The following is a 16,460-nucleotide window of genomic DNA, read 5'->3' as shown; positions in this document are numbered from 1 at the left end:
GCCTAGGATTTGACGGCTATAAACGTCATTTAGTCAAAGTGTTAAAGTTTCAAGCTTGAAAGTTGAAGCTTCATGTCTCAAGTTTCAATATTGAAGCCTCAAGTTTCAAGCTTGAGAGTTGAAGGCTTCAAGTTTGAAATTTCAACTTTCAAGCTTCAAATTTCAAGTTTGAAAGTTGAAGCTTCGAGTCTCAAGTTTCAATATTGAAGCCTCAAGTTTCAAGCTTAAGAGTTGAAGCTTCATGTCTCAAGTTTCAATATTGAAGCCTCAAGTTTCAAACTTGAAAGCTGAAGCTTTAGGTTGAAAATTTCAAGTTCGAGGCTTCAAGTCTTCAAACTTGACAGTTGAAGCTCCAAATCTCTCAAGCTTGAATATTGAAGCCTCAAATTTCAAGCTTGAGAGTTGAAGCTTCAAGTCTCAAATTTCAATATTGAAGCCTCAAGTTTCAAGCTTCTTCCTTTATTGATTAAAATATGCACGACGGCTATAACCGTCATTTGCGCATTGATCGCCAAGGATCTGACGGCTATAACCGTCATTTGTGTTCACTTATCGCCAAGGATCTGACGGCTATAACCGTCATTTGTGTTCACTTCTCGCCAAGGTTCCGACGGCTATAGACGTCATTTACGTCTGTTAAAATACACACGACGGCTGTAACCGTCATTTGAGTATTGATCGCCAAGGATCTGACGGCTACAGACGTCATTTAAAAAATACGAAACATCATAAGGCACATCTACCAAAACCTTGTCAAAAGTGTCATTAATTATAACACTCCCCACCAGTTACCAAAATATAATTTATTATAAGAAATACAAATCGTCGAGGATCATTCTCTGTCGAAGTTAACTCTTCAACTACAGCAATATTAAATTAAACGTTGAGAAATAACAGTTCTGAAATGTTTCAGAACCCCTGTTCGAGAGCTGTTGGGCCATGCAGGCGTTGTTATGGCCGCTGATTGGCTACCTGACGCGGAACAGGTAGTCACAGCTTCCTGGGACAGAACTGCGAATTTCTACGACGTGGAGACTGGAGAAATTATTCATACTTTGTGCGGACACGACCAGGAACTTTCTCACGTGTCGACTCATCACACGCAAAGACTTTGCGTTACCTCCAGCAAGGACAGCACCTTCCGTTTGTGGGACTTCCGGGAGCCGATTCACTCCGTTTCCGTTTTCCAAGCGCACACTGAGTAAGTACGTTCGTTATTGTTTAATTGTTTGTGGTACTTGCAATGAAGGATATTGGGTTTTGTAATTTTTTATTTTCAGAAGAATCAGGAATGTTTCATTTCTGATTATTGAATTTTTTTTATTTTGAAAGTTATGGATTCAAATATGAATTTAAAAATTTTTTATTTCAAAAAGCTTGATAAATATTTCATCTGTAATTATTGGAATGTTTTTATTTCAAAAAGCTTGATAAATATTTCATCTATTATTATTGGAATGTTTTTATTTTGAAAGTTATGGATACAAATGTGAATTTTGTAATTTTTTATGTCAAAAAGGGTGACAAATGTTTCATCTTTAATTATCGAAATGTTCTATTTTGAAATTCATTGATAAAAATATGAAGTCTTGTAATCTTTTATTTCAAAAAGCGTGACAAATGTTTCATCTTTAATTATTGAAATGTTCTATTTTGAAACTCATTGATAAAAATATGAAGTTTTGTCATTTTTCATTTCAAGAAGAATGATGAATGTTTCATTATTGATTATTGAAATGTTTTTCTATTTTGAAAGACATTGAGAAAAATATTAACTTTTGGAATTTGATATTCCAAGAAAAATAACAATTTTTAATTAATCGAATAGTTTAATTTCTAACGTTATTGATAAAAATATTAACTTTTGTAATTTGATATTTCAAGAAGAGTAACAATTTATAATTAATCGAATAGTTTAATTTCCAAAGTTATTAATAAAAATATTAATTTACGTAATTTGATGTTCCAAGAAAAATAACAATTTTTAGTTAATCGAATAGTTTAATTTCCAAAGTTATTAATAAAAATATTAATTTACGTAATTTGATATTCCAAGAAAAATAACAATTTTTAGTTAATCGAATAGTTTAATTTCCAAAGTTATTAATAAAAATATTAATTTACGTAACTTGATATTCCAAGAAAAATAACAATTTTTAGTTAATCGAATAGTTTAATTTCCAAAGTTATTAATAAAAATATTAATTTACGTAATTTTGATATTGTAAGAAGTTTGATAAGTGTTTTATCTTTAATTATTGAAATGTTTTTATCTTCAAAGTTATTGGTAAAAATATTGACTTGTTATGTAATTTATTATTCTAACAAATATAACAATTTTTAATTATTCAAAAATTGTACTTTCAACGCTATTTTAATTTTATAAATTAATAATAATATTTAGAAGCATTAAAAATTCAATTACGTAATTTTTCTGTATAAAAACGAAAAAGAAATACTTTTCTACCTTTCTTACAATTGCTTTCTGTAATACTAATTTCTAATTTAATTTAATATTCCAAGAAGATAGATAAATGTAAATATTTTCAATATTATTTCAATATTATTAAATTAATAATAATATTTAGAAGTATTACAAATCTAATTAACTAATTTTTCTGTATAAAAAGAAATACTTTTCTACCTTTCTTAAAATTGCTTTGTAAAATATTAATTTCTAATTTAATTTAATATTCCAAGAAGATCGATAAATGTGCAATTTTTAATTATTCAAAAGTTTTATTTCCAAGATTATTTTATATTATAAATTAATAATAATATTTAGAAGCATTAAAAATTCAATTGCCTAATTTTTCTGTATAAAAAAGACAAAAAACACTTTTCTATCTTTCTCAAAATTGCTTTCTGAATTTCTAATTTCTAATTTAATTTAATATTCGAAGGAGATCGATAAGTGTTCAGTTTTTATTTATTCAGAAGTTTTATTTTCAACATTATTTTAATATTATTAAATTAATAATAATATTTAGAATTATTATAAATTCAATTATCAACTTTTTCTGCATGAAAAAAAGTACTTTCTACCATTCTTAAAATTGCTTTGCAAAATATTAATTTCTAATTTAATTTAATATTCCAAGAAGATAGATAAATGTTCAATTTTTAATTATTCAAAAGTTTTATTTCCAAGATTATTTTACATTATAAATTAATAATAATATTTAGAAGCATTAAAAATTCAATTACCTAACTTTTCTGTATAAAAAGGACAAAAAACACTTTTCTATCTTTCTTAAAATTGCTTTCTGAATTACTAATTTCTAATTTAATTTAATATTCGAAGGAGATCGATAAGTGTTCAGTTTTTATTTATTCAGAAGTTTTATTTTCAACATTATTTTAATATTATTAAATTAATAATAATATTTAGAATTATTATAAATTCAATTATCAACTTTTTCTGCATGAAAAAAAGTACTTTCTACCATTCTTAAAATTGCTTTGCAAAATATTAATTTCTAATTTAATTTAATATTCCAAGAAGATAGATAAATGTTCAATTTTTAATTATTCAAAAGTTTTATTTCCAAGATTATTTTATATTATAAATTAATAATAATATTTAGAAGCATTAAAAATTCAATTGCCTAATTTTTCTGTATAAAAAAGACAAAAAAAACTTTTCTATCTTTCTCAAAATTGCTTTCTGAATTTCTAATTTCTAATTTAATTTAATATTCGAAGGAGATCGATAAATGTTCAATTTTTAATTATTCAAAAGTTTTATTTTCAACATTATTTTAATATTATTAAATTAATAATAATATTTGGAATTATTATAAATTCAATTATCAACTTTTTCTGCATGAAAAAAAATACTTTCTACCATTCTTAAAATTGCTTTCTGGAATATTAATTTCTGTAATTTGCTATTCGAACAAGAATGATACAACAAATTTCTCTAATACGCGTTTATACGTATATTAAATTAAATACGTACTTTTATAATGGCGACGAACTTATAAAGTCGCAAAGCGTATCAAAGTATAATTTTATAAAAAAAAAAAAAAATAAATGGAAAATTTGAACACAATCGTTCAAACTTTATCATTTTACGCTAAATGAAATAAATAACCACCAATATTTGTTATGAAAACAGTCGTTCTCTAAATTCTTAACTCGTGACATTAACGCGTCGCAATTTATTATAAAAAAAAAGAGAACAATGGTTGAAAAAAAAACTTATAAATGTAAAATAGTTAATAATATTCTATCGTTTCCCTTACTATTTTTCTATGCTTTATTATGTCTCTCTAATGCGTAATATATGCATATATGGAAATATAATATTATTAAAATAAATTATTGGGAAATTTGAATGAATTATAAATGAAATAAATAACCAAGCAATATTTTTGTGAGAACACTTGCTCTCGAATATTTTTAACGAATATTTCCTCTAATTTTTTAATACAAACACAAAACTGATTGCTTGTCGTATTCAAAGTTCCAAATACTACAGTCTTCCTGATTTTCATCAGGTAAAAAGGAAGAATATAATGTAATCTTGTTTTTTATTTACAAATTGTACACATAAATTGCAAGAATGCATTTTTCTTAAATAACCGCGCACGTATTCGAATGCATTTGATTCTGGCAGATTAATTGCGCAATAAATTGCCAAAAGTATTGCCTTCTCGATGTTTTTCATCAGCTGTGAAGGAACAATGTAACGTAGTTTCATCTAACGCAGTCTTGTTTTTATTTACAAATTCTGTGTACGTGTTTTACAAGAATGCGTGTCTAAACATTTGTTTTTTTAAATAGCCGCACACGTACTCGAATGCATTTGCTTCTTGCAGATCCATTGTGCGTTAATTGTGTCTCCAAATGCTTAAAATTGGACGCTTGTCTAAACTCTGTAGAATTTAATGTGTCGACGACATTTAATATTTCATCAAAATCATTTGTACAACTCTGAGCTTGCAATGTCCCATAAATTTCATACTAAAAAATTGTTTAAAGGCTCGCATGAATTGTACAGGCGTTGAATTAATGCAATTACTGTCTTCTCGTTGAATTGATCCAAAGAAATTCTCAATGCAATCTTGATTTAATCTTTCTTCAGTCATATTAAAAGAAGAGATCATTGGTTGAAGTTTTCTGGACTTAATTGTTGCCAACTTGACGGATCTGGAGATATTGCTTTAGAATGCTTTACAGTAATCGTCGTTTGATGCTTGACTGCAAATAATGTCTTAGTTTTAACGTTCTTGTTGCTTAATAACAACTTTTTTAATACCTAGAACCCCATTTTGCGTCTTCTGTAGACTATGTCTCTTAAAATTTGGCTACAAGTTACAATATTAGAGTAATTAGAAGAAATGTGAGGTATTAAAATGTCGTTGGAGGTTTCTCTGAGTGGAAATAATGCTTCTACTGTTTTTCAGATAAGAACTTACAATTGTTTTGCATTGTTTTGCAAACGTGTGTCTGTATTTTAATTCTAGAAAGAGAAACTCGATGGATATTAATTTGCAGAAAGAATGATTAAGACTTAAAGTGCCACGTTGTACCATTTCAGAATTCTCCAAAGGATGTTTGTGGAATTTAAAATCGTATCAGTTTTGGCGATTATTGCCTGCAATGATTCTTGGTTTTGATATTAATGTTCTCGTTTCAACATCCTTTATTGTTTCTTGGTTGTCGACTCTATAGAATTGAATGTGTCAACGACATTTAATATTTCATCAAAATCATTTGTACAATTTTCATTTTCTGAATGTTCCACAATCTTCATACTAAAGAGTTTTTTGAATGCACGCATAAATTGTACAGGTGTTGGGTTGATGCAATTACCACATTGTTGACGAATTCATCGAGAAAAATTCTCGATGCAATCTTGATTTAATCTGCGTGGTTGCAAATATGGAAAGTTATGACTTTTAATACTTCTCAAAGATAAATAACGCTATTAATTGTTATCTGCCAGCAGTTAAAAGTGGCAATGACTTATGCAAAAATTCTCGCAATCTTGTATGCGTTTATCATTGCTACCAATTACTTTTATATTATGTAAAAATAGCAATGATTTGCGTAAAAAATCTGTCTTTTACTTTCAACAAAGACTTTATGCAATGTTCCTTAGAATTAGTTGTGGTCGACGAATTTAAAATATCAAATAGTTTGTCAAAATGGTCAATTCTGCCATTACATGGTTACTAAATGCTTGTACAGCGTATTTCAGTGTCATTTCTCGATCGTATAAGTTCATCGACTCTTTGTGCGCTTTTGATAGTTTTGGAGCTGATTTAATCAATTGTTTACTGATAAAATTGGATAATATGCGAGCACGAGGCAATTTTATCATTAATTTGAAAATTATGTTTCCCTCAATTGCTTCGTGTCGCCTTCATTAAGTGTGGCGTATCAAACATACAAGCTACATTCTGTTCATTAATTGAGAAAGTGGAATTTTCAATGGATATGCCTAAATCACTCGACAATTGTACAAAATGAAATATCTCTTGTCTGTAATTGATGCTTGCATTATAGCATCGTAACCATTTAATTTAGTTCTTGCACTAAATATTACATTTTTTAATACATTGCTAGGACATTCAGACTCTACGAAACAAAAGTAAATTGCCTGTTTCCAATTACCTGCAATACCTACGTGCCATTATCACTAAACAACCTTTTGCAGTTTTGGATATCTGGTTGCCCCCATAATTTTCAAATCCAACTACTTCATCGTGTGTTACATTATGAAATAAATGAGCCTTCAAACTCGTTTCATCTGCACGTAATAAGCAATGTCGCTCTGTAAGTGACAGCGTTCTTATTTTTAATTCAAGAGTGTGAGACAATTTGTTATTAATTATGTCCTCCATAAGGAAGTTGCTCGACGATTTCGTGGACCAGACGACTAAAACAGCAATAAAATTGTATCTTTTCGAACGAGATTTGCTGCGTGTTGTGCAAATTCTTAATATGCAATTTACAATATCGATTCTCCAAAGTGGGATCCAAAAAATTGCACGTTTCAAGGATTTAGCATTGACGCTAGTTCTTTTTGGTTTGTTGTCTCGGTTGAATATTCGTTTTATTGCTTGCACTTGTGTCGTAGAAGCGTTTGGACGTCGAATCCTCTTCTTTCAAGATGTTTTGGGTGTTCTTGATGGACTCTACCGTGCGTTTCGATATTGGTCAGCAGTTAATTCCCTTTTGAAGCAATTGACGACTCTTAAATCTTGCGCAAAGATGCAGTTGTCGTAGAAGCGTTTGGATGTCGAATCCTCTACAAAATTAGAAACCCCTTGCTCTGTAATTAATGCATGCACCATAAAATGAACTGAGAAGCACTTTGGCGTTACATAAAACGTTAGAACTCGATTACTTTGATACGTAGACACTTGGAAACGCTGTCTTGTTTCACAGATCTGCTTGTGATTATGGATTTGCTATGTTCTCTTTTATCAAAGTCATATTCTGTCTCATTGCTTGACTTTAAAGTACTCAGTTCAGAATCTAAAGTGTCGCCATAGCATAATTCATCAGAGTAAGCAGAAAAATTGGGTCATCCAGTGGAATATATTTCACTTCGTTCAAAAAATAGTGAAATATGACGTTATTTAAAAAAATTTTCCGCTATTGAGAGTGTTTTCGTTCAGAAATAAAATGTGCATCTTAAGTTTTCTCTGTGTCAGCTTCAACTCTATTCAAAAAATGGACAGAAAGTGGTCCATATCGTTCTGCTCCTTCTCTGTATCTTTCTTTACAAGCTCCCAGAGCCTGCTGTGCATATTCTTGAAAATCTCTCCTGATATTCTTTGGAAAACAATTGTTTGAACGTGCAGCTTCTGAAAGGAGGAAGCAGTGAGCTTTCATTAATTGCAATAAAATATAGAAACAAGGTATGAAGGCAAAAGAAAATTAATACGTGCTGTATATTGTAAATGTCACTCGTCTATCAGCTAATGCTGCTATGTCTCTTTCGTTGCTGTACCAGAAGGGGTGCGACGAATTTCTTTCATGCAATGTCTTTCATTGCCATGGCAATTACTTCTTTGGCGTCGAAGCTGCCTAATTGTTGGAGATACTCATCCTATGCAAGCACAAATATGCGTATTAAATGTTTGTAATGCTATTTCTTAACATAAATAACTCTGTTCTTCGTTTGTTTGCATTTGCAATCTCTGCGAACAATGTTCATCAGCACTGTCGCATCGAATTAACGCTTCGACGCTCCGAAGTGAAATCTAGGATAAATTTTCCATGTCTCATGCTCGCTAATCCCTTGTATTTAGTGCGTAAATAGCTTCCTGGACTCTTCTATAAACATTTATAGAGAAATATTGTTAAATGGCACAACAAATTTGGAGATTTATAAACCTTATTTGCATTTTTGTCTTCCTGCACTCTTCTGTAAACATTTACAGAAAAATGTTGTAAAATGGCACAACAAATTTGGATTTTTATGAACCTTATTTGCATTTTTGTCTTCCTGCACTCTTCTGTAAACACTTATAGAGAAATGTTGTTAAATGGCACAACAAATTTGGATTTTTATGAACCTTATTTGCATTTTTGTCTCTTCCATACTGTTGAGCACGCAATACGATTTTTCTATTGCAGTGGACGTTTATGTGACTGTCATATTTGTGTGTGTGTTGGTAATTTGTCGAACTGATGAATGTTTGTTGAATGTACGTATCGATTTTTTAATTTTGTGTGTTTGAAAGTGTACGATTACGTTTTGTGCATAAATCGACGTGCAATTTTGTGTATTTGGCACTGTAAGAGTTGCGTAAGTCGATGCATAATTTTCTACCTGATTCTGTACTTTTGTTTCTGGAGAAGTGCACTTTTTAAACATGTTAATATCGCTTTCTATATCCAAAGATATGTTTCTGGTCATTTTCTTCTGTAATGCTTCGTCCTCCAAATCTGTGGTCGAATCTGACGCTTTGGTTTTGGTTTTATGCACTTTGTTCGTTTCAGGATGCTTTGTTGATTTTTAGAATTTAACTGAGGGGTGATCGCATTCATTTCGATCACGTAACGCAGTTTTTCTTTGTTATTCACCTTCCTCTACGTTTTATAGCAATTATTCACCCATCTTTGGTGCTGCAAAAGATGAATAAGGATTGTCTTAATTGTCACTCTGTGGACGACAGAAAGAAAGTAATGAATAATTTCTCTATTTTTGTTATTGTTTGAATTCTACAAAGTGCGTTTACTGCTGTGTTTTTCCTTTCGTGTATTCAATTTCTTAGTTGTATTCTTCTGATCTTATTTTTTATTTAATTAGTCGTGTCGAAGGGTCTTTGCAGTTATGCAATCATTTCAAAGCTTGATAATCCTTTCTAATCCTAAATTATCGTCCTAATAAATATTACCAAGTCGTTTTATTGTTCATAACATTGCTAATAATTCCTTTTCTGTTATGAATTAATTCATTTTAGGTGGATTTAGAGTTCTCGAGATGTAATTGCATGTGGAATGAAACTTTAGAACCCACAGTTAAGAACCCACAGTTACCTTTATTGATGCAATAAGTGCAAATTTGCAAGTTAAGAGTAAGATTTGGAATCCACAGATACTTTTATTGTTGCAATAAGTGCAAATTTGCAAGTTAAGAGTAAGATTTGGAATCCACAGATACTTTTATTGTTGCAATAAGTGCAAGTTTGCAAGTTAAGAGTAAGTTTCAGAATTCACAATTACCTTTATTAATGCTACAAGTACAAAATTGCAAGTTGAGGGTAAGATTCAGAATCCACATTTACCTTTGTTGATGCAGTAAGCATAAGTTTGCAAGTTAAAAGTAAAATTCAGAATCCACAGTTACCTTTATTGATGCAATATTTGCAAGTTTGCAAGTGAAAAGTAAGATTTATAATCCACAGTTACTTTTATTCTTGCAATAAGTGCAAATTTGCAAGTTACGAGTAAGATTTGGAATCCACAGATACTTTTATTGTTGCAATAAGTTCAAATTCGCAAGTTAAGAGTAAGATTCAGAATCTACAGTTCCCTTTATTGATTCAATAAGTGCAAGTTTGCAAGTTAAGAGTAAGATTGAAAGTCCACAGTTCCCTTTATTGATTCAATAAGTGCAAGTTTGCAAGTTAAGAGTAAGATTCAGAAATCACAGTTACATTTATTGATGTAATAAGTGCAAGTTTGCAAGTCAAAAGTAAAATTCAGAATCCACAGTTACATTGGAGGTTTCTCTGAGTGGAAATAATGCTTCTACTGTTTTTCAAATAAGAATTTACAATTGTTTTGCATTGTTTTGCAAGTGTATCGAAACTCTCAAGTCTGTATTTTAATTCTACAATAAATTGCCACTGTTGTATCTGAAGAGCAATTTTTGCAACTGTCACAGTAATCACTCGTTTAACGTCTGCAATCCTCTTGTTTTCCCTTGTAAAACACAAAACACAGTCCCTCTTTGAACCTTTCCTCATTAACTGAAGTTTTCCGTTCAATCTGATTTCAGAAATCGATGTAGAAACTCTTGTTCTCTCCTGACAGAAATCTACGACTTGAGAAAGTGAAATTTCTCGATACTGCAAATGCATCAGTGCTTTCTCATTTTTATTGTGCTGTACAGTTTTACACAGAATGCACGAATTACTTATTAGTGTCTCCATTCCTTAAAAACAAACAGTTTATTTTTTTTTACAATTACACAGAATGTACGAATTAATTATTGGTGTCTGCATTCCTTAAAAAAAAAAAAAAAACTGTTTCTGCTACAACTTAAATTGCCAATGTTGCATCTTAAAAGTAATTTTTGCAACTGTCACAGTAATCACTTGTTTAACGTCTGCAATCCTGTAGAAACTTTTGCTCTCTGCTGACAAAAATCTACGAGGTGAGAGACTAAAATTTGTCGATACTGCAAATGCATCAGTGCTTTCTCATTTTTATTGTGCTGTACAGTTTTACACAGAATGCACGAATTAATTATTAGTGTCTCCATTCCTTAAAAACAAACAGTTTATTTTTTTTTACAATTACACAGAATGTACGAATTAATTATTGGTGTCTGCATTCCTTAAAAAAAAAAAAACTGTTTCTGCTACAACTTAAATTGCCAATATTGCATCTTAAGAGTAATTTTTGCAACTATCACAGTAATCACTTGTTTAACGTCTGCAATCCTGTAGAAACTTTTGTTCTCTGCTGACAAAAATCTACGAGGTGAGAGACTAAAATTTGTCGATACTGCAAATGCGTCAGTGCTTTCTCATTTTTATTGTGCTGTACAGTTTTGTACAAAATATACGAATTAATTGTTGGTATCACCAAAAAAACTGTTTCTGCTGCCACTTAAATTGCCAATGTTGCATCTTAAGCAACTTATGAGTGATTATGCTAAAAACATTGGGCTCTGCAGTGAAATCTACGATAAGAATGAACCATTTGTGGTCGCATTTCTGCTCTCAGCTACCACAGCAAGGAACCATACGAATTCTATACTATATGCACTCATGTATCAGATTACAGTTTCCAAATGAGTCTCGACGCTTAACTCCTTGGCCTGCACGATATCTGCCAATTGTGCGAGCTATGATAAACAAGAAAATCTATAGTAAACAAAAAACTGTTCTGCTTTCTGCTTTAACTGGCGCAAAATGTAAATTATTATAAGAAATAAATAATGATATATATAATTATAAAAAAGGAATTGTGAAGTAATAAATAACGTCGTTGGTTTGACGCATAAATTCGCAGAATTGAATGCATAAATTCCTGACCACGAGTCAGATTCGTGGTTTTCACTTATGGCACAAATTGTTTACCACGAGTTACACTTTTGGGTTCTGCTTATGCCACAAATTGTGTTTACCACGAACTAGTCTTGTGGTTTTCGTTTATGGCACAAATTGTTTACCACGAATTACACTTTTGGGTTCTGCTTATGCCACAAATTGTGTTTACCACGAACCAGTCTTGTGGTTTTCGTTTGTGGCACAAATTGTTTACCACGAGTAAGACTTATGGGTTCTGCTTATGGCACAAATTGTGTTTACCACGAACTAGTCTTGTGGTTTTCGTTTATGGCACAAAATGTTTACCACGAGTAAGACTTATGGGTTCTGCTTAAGGCACAAATTGTTTACCACGAGTTAGACTTCTGGCTTCTGCTTATGATACAAATTATTTACCACGATTTAGACTCATGATTATAGGCCAAGGGGTTAAGCCACCATTTTCTGTGGAAAAATGATGGTGTCTTCAATTGTTCAACCGTGTACCTAAACAACTGGCGCAAAATGTGCACCTTTCATGACTCACATATTTCAGTGCAACAAAAGGAATTGTGAAATAATAAACAATGTTTAGGTACAAACAGTAATTTTAAGTCTTCTAAGATGCAATCATGATCAATTGATCAGTTGACAAAAATAATTTGTTACTTCAAAGTAGATAATGAATCAATTATATATGCAATTTATAAATGAATACTTAGTTAAGTGAATGAGAATTAGTAGTTTTCAACTGTATATCTTTCGAAACAATGAAGTGCATGCAACGCAAGACCTAAATTTTTCAAACCAACGCTGCACTTTTCGTTCATTAACTAACTGTATTCTCCCCAAAAGCTTGGTTTATGTTGCTTACTGCATTTGCAGAATTATTACCAACTTTATAGTCGTACAAAAAAATTATGCGAATATCGTTTGGATTCAAATCGCAACAAAACTGAAATCAAACAAGAAAATGCAACACTTTCGAGAAAATCTATTTTGTTGAAATGCGACTTTGGCAATGGACAGTACGACTGTAAACGAGCTTATGTCAAAAACAAAACACGTCAAGTCAAACGTCAAAATCCTAATTTCTTAAAAATGTACATTACACATACTTTGAGTATAGCAATTCACTTTAATAATTAATAATATAATTAAGTATGATATATTTTGAAACATGGTGCATAACACGTAAAACTACGTCACAATTTTCACATTTGTAACGAAATCTTAGCCTTGTATCGTTTTTGAAACAAACTGTATAATTTTTTAACGCATTTTTGCAATTTTTAGATTTGAAGTAGGATGGAAAATATTATTATACTATTTTGTAAGGCTTTTTTGGAATTTTTAGATTTGCAGTAGGATGAGAAATGTTATTATGCAATTTCGTTACGATTTTTTGGAATTTTTAGATTTGAAGTAGGATGGAAAATGTTATTATACAATTTCGTAAGGCAATTTACAGAATTTTTAGATTTGCAATAGGTTAAAAAATGTTATTATGCAATTTCTTAAGGTTTTTTTGGAATTTTTAGATTTGCAGTAGGATGGAAAATGTTATTATACAGTTTCGTAAGGCAATTTACAGAATTTTTAGATTTGCAATAGGTTGAAAAATGTTATTATGCAATTTCTTAAGGTTTTTTGGGAATTTTTAGATTTGCAGTAGGATGGAAAATGTTATGCAATTTCGTTACGATTTTTTGGAATTTTTAGATTTGAAGTAGGATGGAAAATGTTATTATACAATTTCGTAAGGCAATTTACTGAATTTTTAGATTTGCAATAGGTTGAAAAATGTTATGCAATTTCTTAAGGTTTTTTTGGAATTTTTAGATTTGCAGTAGGATGGAAAATGTCATTATACAGTTTCGTAAGGCAATTTACAGAATTTTTAGATTTGCAATAGGTTGAAAAATGTTATTATGCAATTTCTTAAGGTTTTTTGGGAATTTTTAGATTTGCAGTAGGATGGAAAATGTTATTATGCAATTTCGTAACGCTTTTTTGGAATTTTTAGATTTACAGTAGGATGGAAAATGTTACTATGCAATTTCGTAACGATTTTTTAGAATTTTTAGGTTTACAGTAGGATGGAAAATGTTACTATGCAATTTCGTAAGGCAATTTACAGAATTTTTAGATTTGCAATAGGTTAAAAAATGTTATTATGCAATTTCTTAAGGTTTTTTTGGAATTTTTAGATTTGCAGTAGGATGGAAAATGTCATTATACAGTTTCGTAAGGCAATTTACAGAATTTTTAGATTTGCAATAGGTTGAAAAATGTTATTATGCAATTTCTTAAGGTTTTTTGGGAATTTTTAGATTTGCAGTAGGATGGAAAATGTTATTATGCAATTTCGTAACGCTTTTTTGGAATTTTTAGATTTACAGTAGGATGGAAAATGTTATTATACAATTTCGTAAGGCAATTTACAGAATTTTTAGATTTGCAATAGGTTAAAAAATGTTGTTATGCAATTTCGTAACGCTTTTTTGGAATTTTTAGATTTACAGTAGGATGGAAAATGTTTCTCTGTAATTCTAAACACTTTTGGTGTCCACTCTATATTTAAATAATTAATATTACTATTCATATCCTCGTATTTTCTTGAAATTTCTTTCAGTAATGTAAGATGAAACGCTCGCATTATTACGTTTTTTTTTCTGAAACTTACATTGACAATACGCATTCCATATTGACACGTCCAGAAGATGCAGAAAAAATATCTTGTGCCACTTGATTGTTTTCCAAATTGACTGTACAATCGATACAACCTTGTCCCAATTGTCGACTGAGCCCATTTAACAGTGTAATCAACAGTATAATCATACAGGATGGCTTTTATTTAGTTTCTTCTGTCCAATAGTCTATTTTTTTGGTATTTATGAAATCCACTGAGTGGCAAATTGATGACATATACAGTAAAACCTGTTTTTCTGCAGTGAATAGGGACTGCACGATAAGAAATCGTGCAAAAAAATATTTGGAAATTTTACTAATACTTGCATGTAATAAACAACTTTGCACGTATTACAGAAAATTTTATTTTCTAACACTGTGAGCGATCGCATTAAAGGTCGCACTCAGAAAGTACGTCAATTATTTGCAAAATACATGAACAAGTGCTTCCAAACAAAATTAATAATTAAATTGCACGTAGAAAATTTTGAAAGCATTCAGTTTTTCTTTGTAAACATAGAGAAGTGTTATTGAAATGCACATTACATAATTCACTGCTTTTTGTACGTTGCTACGTGTATTGTCATGTATTTTTCAACTTCTGCTACGAAGCAATCGTTGAACAATGTTGTAAAAACAGCTGATGCGACCCATGCTTTTTTATTGGTCATGAAATGTATTTGATATTCAGCTAAATTTATGCCTTTTAGCACACGTGGGTGTAAAACTTCATTTATAATAAGTGGTTTTAATAGTTTTGCATCAAATGCGTTACTGCAAAGGAGTGTAATTTGATTTTTGGCAGCTTTAAAACCACTTGTGTTCCTTTTCAAGTTTATAATAATGTATATTAATGGCGATGCCATAAGGATTTTAATATGCTTCATGCGTGCTACAATTGGTCAAAATCTTTCATTAGTATTTTATTTACAAGACGACAGTCAAAATTCATATAATTAGCCACAATTGTTTAAAATCGTACCAAAGACCAACATTGAAACACTGTTTGTAGAGTATTTGTAAGATGTCTGGCATTTCCTTAAATTTATGCAGTGATGGTTTTTATAAAATTAAGATTGCAACTATATATGTGCCCATAATTATGAAACTGGTCTAAGTCATATATTTCTTGTTTCGAGATATTTCATGAATTGCATTCGAATAAATTAAGAAATATTTTTATTACAATTGACTTAGACCACTTTCATAATTATGGGCACAATTCTTAGCAGCTGTTTCATCAGTGCATGCTACCTCGCCTTGTATTTTCACATTGTGAAGTGCATATCGTCATAAAAATCCAGTAAACCAGCCATTGCTCGCAGAGAACTTCAGATTTTTTAAACAGGATGACTAGGATAACTAGATGGTTCTGAATCCTTCAGCTGGTTGAGATACTGTCTAGCTTTTTCTTTAATTAAATCTTTCTGAATGGCGATTCGTTTTTTAGTTAAATCTTTAATCCAAAGTACGAGAGCCTGTTCCGTCTTCTTTATTGCAATACTATTTCTTGAATACGATGCTCTTCTATTTCTTTCGTCTGTTGCACTATTAATGGAGTCATTTAGTATTTTACTCGCACATTTGTGTATAGCTCTTATTGTGGATTCACCTAATTTAACGTTACTCATTGTTTTAGGGGTGTGTTGTAATGTTTCTACCAGATGAGATAAATCAATGTGATTACTCTAATGGGTACTGCCTTTAATTTAATGTTGTACGTTATGTTTTCGATTGTTGAACCTATGTTCATATGCTGTTGGTCGAATACCAAATCTCATTTTTCGTTTGATTTAATTATATGTGGTCGGTCTATTAGAATAATTCCATGTTTCTGTCCTCAAAAAGTAGTTATTTCGACTCTGTTTTCAGGTATCGCAATATTATGAGTTATTCTCAGAGGTTAATAGTATAAATGTGTATCCAATAGATTCGCGATGCAATCTGCTGTGGATCATTTGTGGACCAATGTGAAACTGTGGACCAATTTGCCAAGGTTAATAGTATATAAACGTACTGTGGACCTGTTGTGGGTCGTTTGTC

The 16,460-nt window shown here is 30.7% G+C and overlaps 1 protein-coding gene across 1 annotated transcript in view; it reads left to right on the top strand.

The window, feature by feature from the left end:
- Positions 1 to 16,460, top strand: part of LOC143431684 (WD repeat-containing protein 37-like) — a 43,022-nt gene that overhangs the window by 14,589 nt on the left and 11,973 nt on the right. Inside the window, exon 6 of the mRNA XM_076908610.1 lies at positions 914 to 1,201. Within this exon, the coding sequence (XP_076764725.1) occupies positions 914 to 1,201 (288 nt within the window). The remainder of the gene's footprint in view (positions 1 to 913; positions 1,202 to 16,460) is intronic.

The sequence above is a fragment of the Xylocopa sonorina genome, unplaced genomic scaffold (assembly GCF_050948175.1).
Source record: "Xylocopa sonorina isolate GNS202 unplaced genomic scaffold, iyXylSono1_principal scaffold0014, whole genome shotgun sequence".
Taxonomy (NCBI): Eukaryota; Metazoa; Arthropoda; class Insecta; order Hymenoptera; family Apidae; genus Xylocopa; species Xylocopa sonorina.
This window is presented reverse-complemented; position numbering and strand designations above follow the sequence as displayed.